Genomic DNA, 2,615 nt, shown 5'->3' with positions numbered 1-2,615 from the left:
AGTGTTACTTAAGAAAAACAAAAAAAAACGTAAGTGTTGTTGATAGAACCAACAAAAATGTGAGTGTTTTTAATTAGCTTGATCCGAAAGAAAAGAAATTTTAAAATAAATTGCAGTTAGATTTAAAGGTTATCGATAATATATTTTAATAATTAAAAAAGCATAAAAAAATTTTAAAACGGAGTGACATGGTTCAGTAAATATTTTCAAAATAGAAGCAGTCATATTAGATTTAACGCTAGTGAGATTCGATCTAACCACAGTTAACCTAAAATACTGTTTAAAAAATCTACAAATACGGCCGACGATCTTCCTTCACTTTACTATTTATTTTCATTGGAACTACTATATGTTGTCTCTCTCTCTCGATAACTCCTCCCAGCCCCAGGAAACCTATAAAATTCCTTAGATCCAAACTCAGAGAATGGCCGGTGGATTTACCATCAACATAAACATTCCGGCTGGTGAAGGACTTAACATTAGCATTAACCCAAACTCTGCTGCAGCTGGTAATCTATGTACGAATCCGTCCTCTCAAAAGCCCCTAGAATGCTCTCCAGGAAAGGCTAACCCAAAGGTTTTCTTTGATATGGCGGTGCGCGGCAAAGCTGTTGGTCGGATCGTGATGGAGCTCTTTGCCGACACGACCCCACGGACGGCAGAGAATTTCCGCGCCCTCTGTACAGGCGAGAAAGGCATGGGGAAGAAGGGTAAGCCACTTCATTACAAAGGATCAATCATCCACCATATGTGCCCCGATTATATCATTGGCGGAGGAGATTTCACTTACGAAAGGAAAGGATACGGAGGCGAATCAATCTACGCCGGAGGTTTTTTCGAGGATGAGAACTTCATCAAAAAGCACACCGGTCCGGGTATCCTCTCCATGAACAACAATGGTCCTGACACCAACCAATCTCAGTTTTTGATCTCCTTGACCGAGAACTGGGAACTCGACGATCTACACGTCGTCTTCGGCCAAGTTGTTGAAGGATTGGATGTGGTCAGGATCATATCACACGAACCTCTTAAGGACAAGTTTTCCAAGCCCGTCGTGATCGACTGCGGTCAGATTAAATAGATCGGACAGAGATATTTTCCAACTACAATGGTTGCTTGCTTGCTTTGTGTCCTTTTGATGTTTGGTGCGTTTTTAATTTTGTTACTCTTGTTTTTTTTATCTTTTTCTTGAATTTAGATTGGCTACCATTGAATAATGATAACAACCATCATCAGTTTATCATTTTTGCTATTGCAGAAACATGTTAAAAAAAAAAAAAGATTCTGTGCAACCGTATTTTATCATGTATATTCTTATTAGAATTTGACATTAGTCATTGATTTCTAAGAGATTCTTGTTCTCATGTTCCGTTTGCCTAAAATAAAGTAACTAGAGCCGGCTGCCATATGCAGATGATAGGATATTATAGTCCGTAATAGGTCTAGGAAAAAATCATCAAAATTCAATAGAAAGTTTGAAACTTTGATATCAATAAGAATCAGATTAGTAGAAACACTAAGCGGATTTTTGACGGAAAGAGTTGTAAACTCACCCATGGAGCCAAGCCGAGATTTTTTCGATGACCCGGAATTAGATGATGTCGTACCTCCGGCTGCAGCTGCTTGCTCTCTCCTCTCCTTGGCAGACCAGCTGCTCCCGGCGGGCGCATGGCCTCTAGGAATAAAGTAAGGAAGCTAATAAGGAACCTGAAAAATAACCAATCAGGCTTACCATTTTTCATATTCAACTTTAAGATCAAACTACAAACATATTATAAATTAACCAAAAACTCATGTACAGATCTTATTACGATATATTCTATATCGTATAGTTTCCTATATTCGCTAGTTGAAAATATGTATAGTTTCCTATTAGTTATAAGGAAACTAGGTTATTAAACCGTCATTGGAGTTGTATAAAGTCTTAGCTGTATAGCTTAATAAAATCAAGTCAGTTTGATATCCAATTCTACATGGTATCAGAGCTAAGATCATTCTAAATACAAAATTCATCGTTCCTCTTGTTCATAGTTTGGACAAGTTCTTGTTCTTAGTCGATCTGTTCAAACTTCAAAGTTTGAACTGATTTAATATCGTCAGTGACGATGTCTGACCAAAGTTCGGTTACTAAGGTCGATAAACCTGGTGCAGAAGGGCCTCTTAGTACCTCTTCGTATGCTCTCTATGGTTCTGACAATCCTGGAGCCATGATCACACCTGTGAAGCTAAACGGCGAGAATTACAATCAGTGGGCAAGTGAGATGCTCAACGCCCTTCAGGCAAAGCGTAAAGTGGGTTTTATTAATGGCTCTTTGAAGAAACCTCTTGCCGATGAACCTGACCATAACAACTGGATTGCAGTGAATTCAATGATCATTGGTTGGATTAGGGCGGCTATAGAGCCAAACGTGAAGTCGTCAGTGACGTTCGTAAGCGACGCGAGTCAGCTGTGGTCGGAGTTGAAACAGAGGTTCTCGGTTGGGAACAAAGTCCGTATTCATCAACTTAAAGCTCAGCAAGCGGCATGTCGACAAGAAGGTCAAAGCGTGCTTGAATATTATGGCAGACTGTGTTCTTTGTGGGAAGAATATGCAGTATATCGTCGGTTCAGCTAA

At 39.4% G+C, this 2,615-nt stretch overlaps 1 protein-coding gene across 1 annotated transcript; it reads left to right on the top strand.

Moving 5' to 3' along the window:
* Positions 1 to 319: 319 nt before the first annotated feature.
* LOC106426315 (peptidyl-prolyl cis-trans isomerase CYP19-1) lies at positions 320 to 1,243 on the top strand. The gene has a single exon (XM_048753983.1). The coding sequence runs from the start codon at positions 425 to 427 to the stop codon at positions 1,079 to 1,081; it is 657 nt and encodes a 218-aa protein (XP_048609940.1). The 5' UTR covers positions 320 to 424; the 3' UTR covers positions 1,082 to 1,243.
* Positions 1,244 to 2,615: the final 1,372 nt, after the last annotated feature.

This window comes from Brassica napus, chromosome C4, assembly GCF_020379485.1.
Source record: "Brassica napus cultivar Da-Ae chromosome C4, Da-Ae, whole genome shotgun sequence".
Lineage (NCBI taxonomy): Eukaryota > Viridiplantae > Streptophyta > Magnoliopsida > Brassicales > Brassicaceae > Brassica > Brassica napus.
Note: the sequence above shows the minus strand (reverse complement) of the source record. Positions and strands in the feature narration are given on the sequence as shown.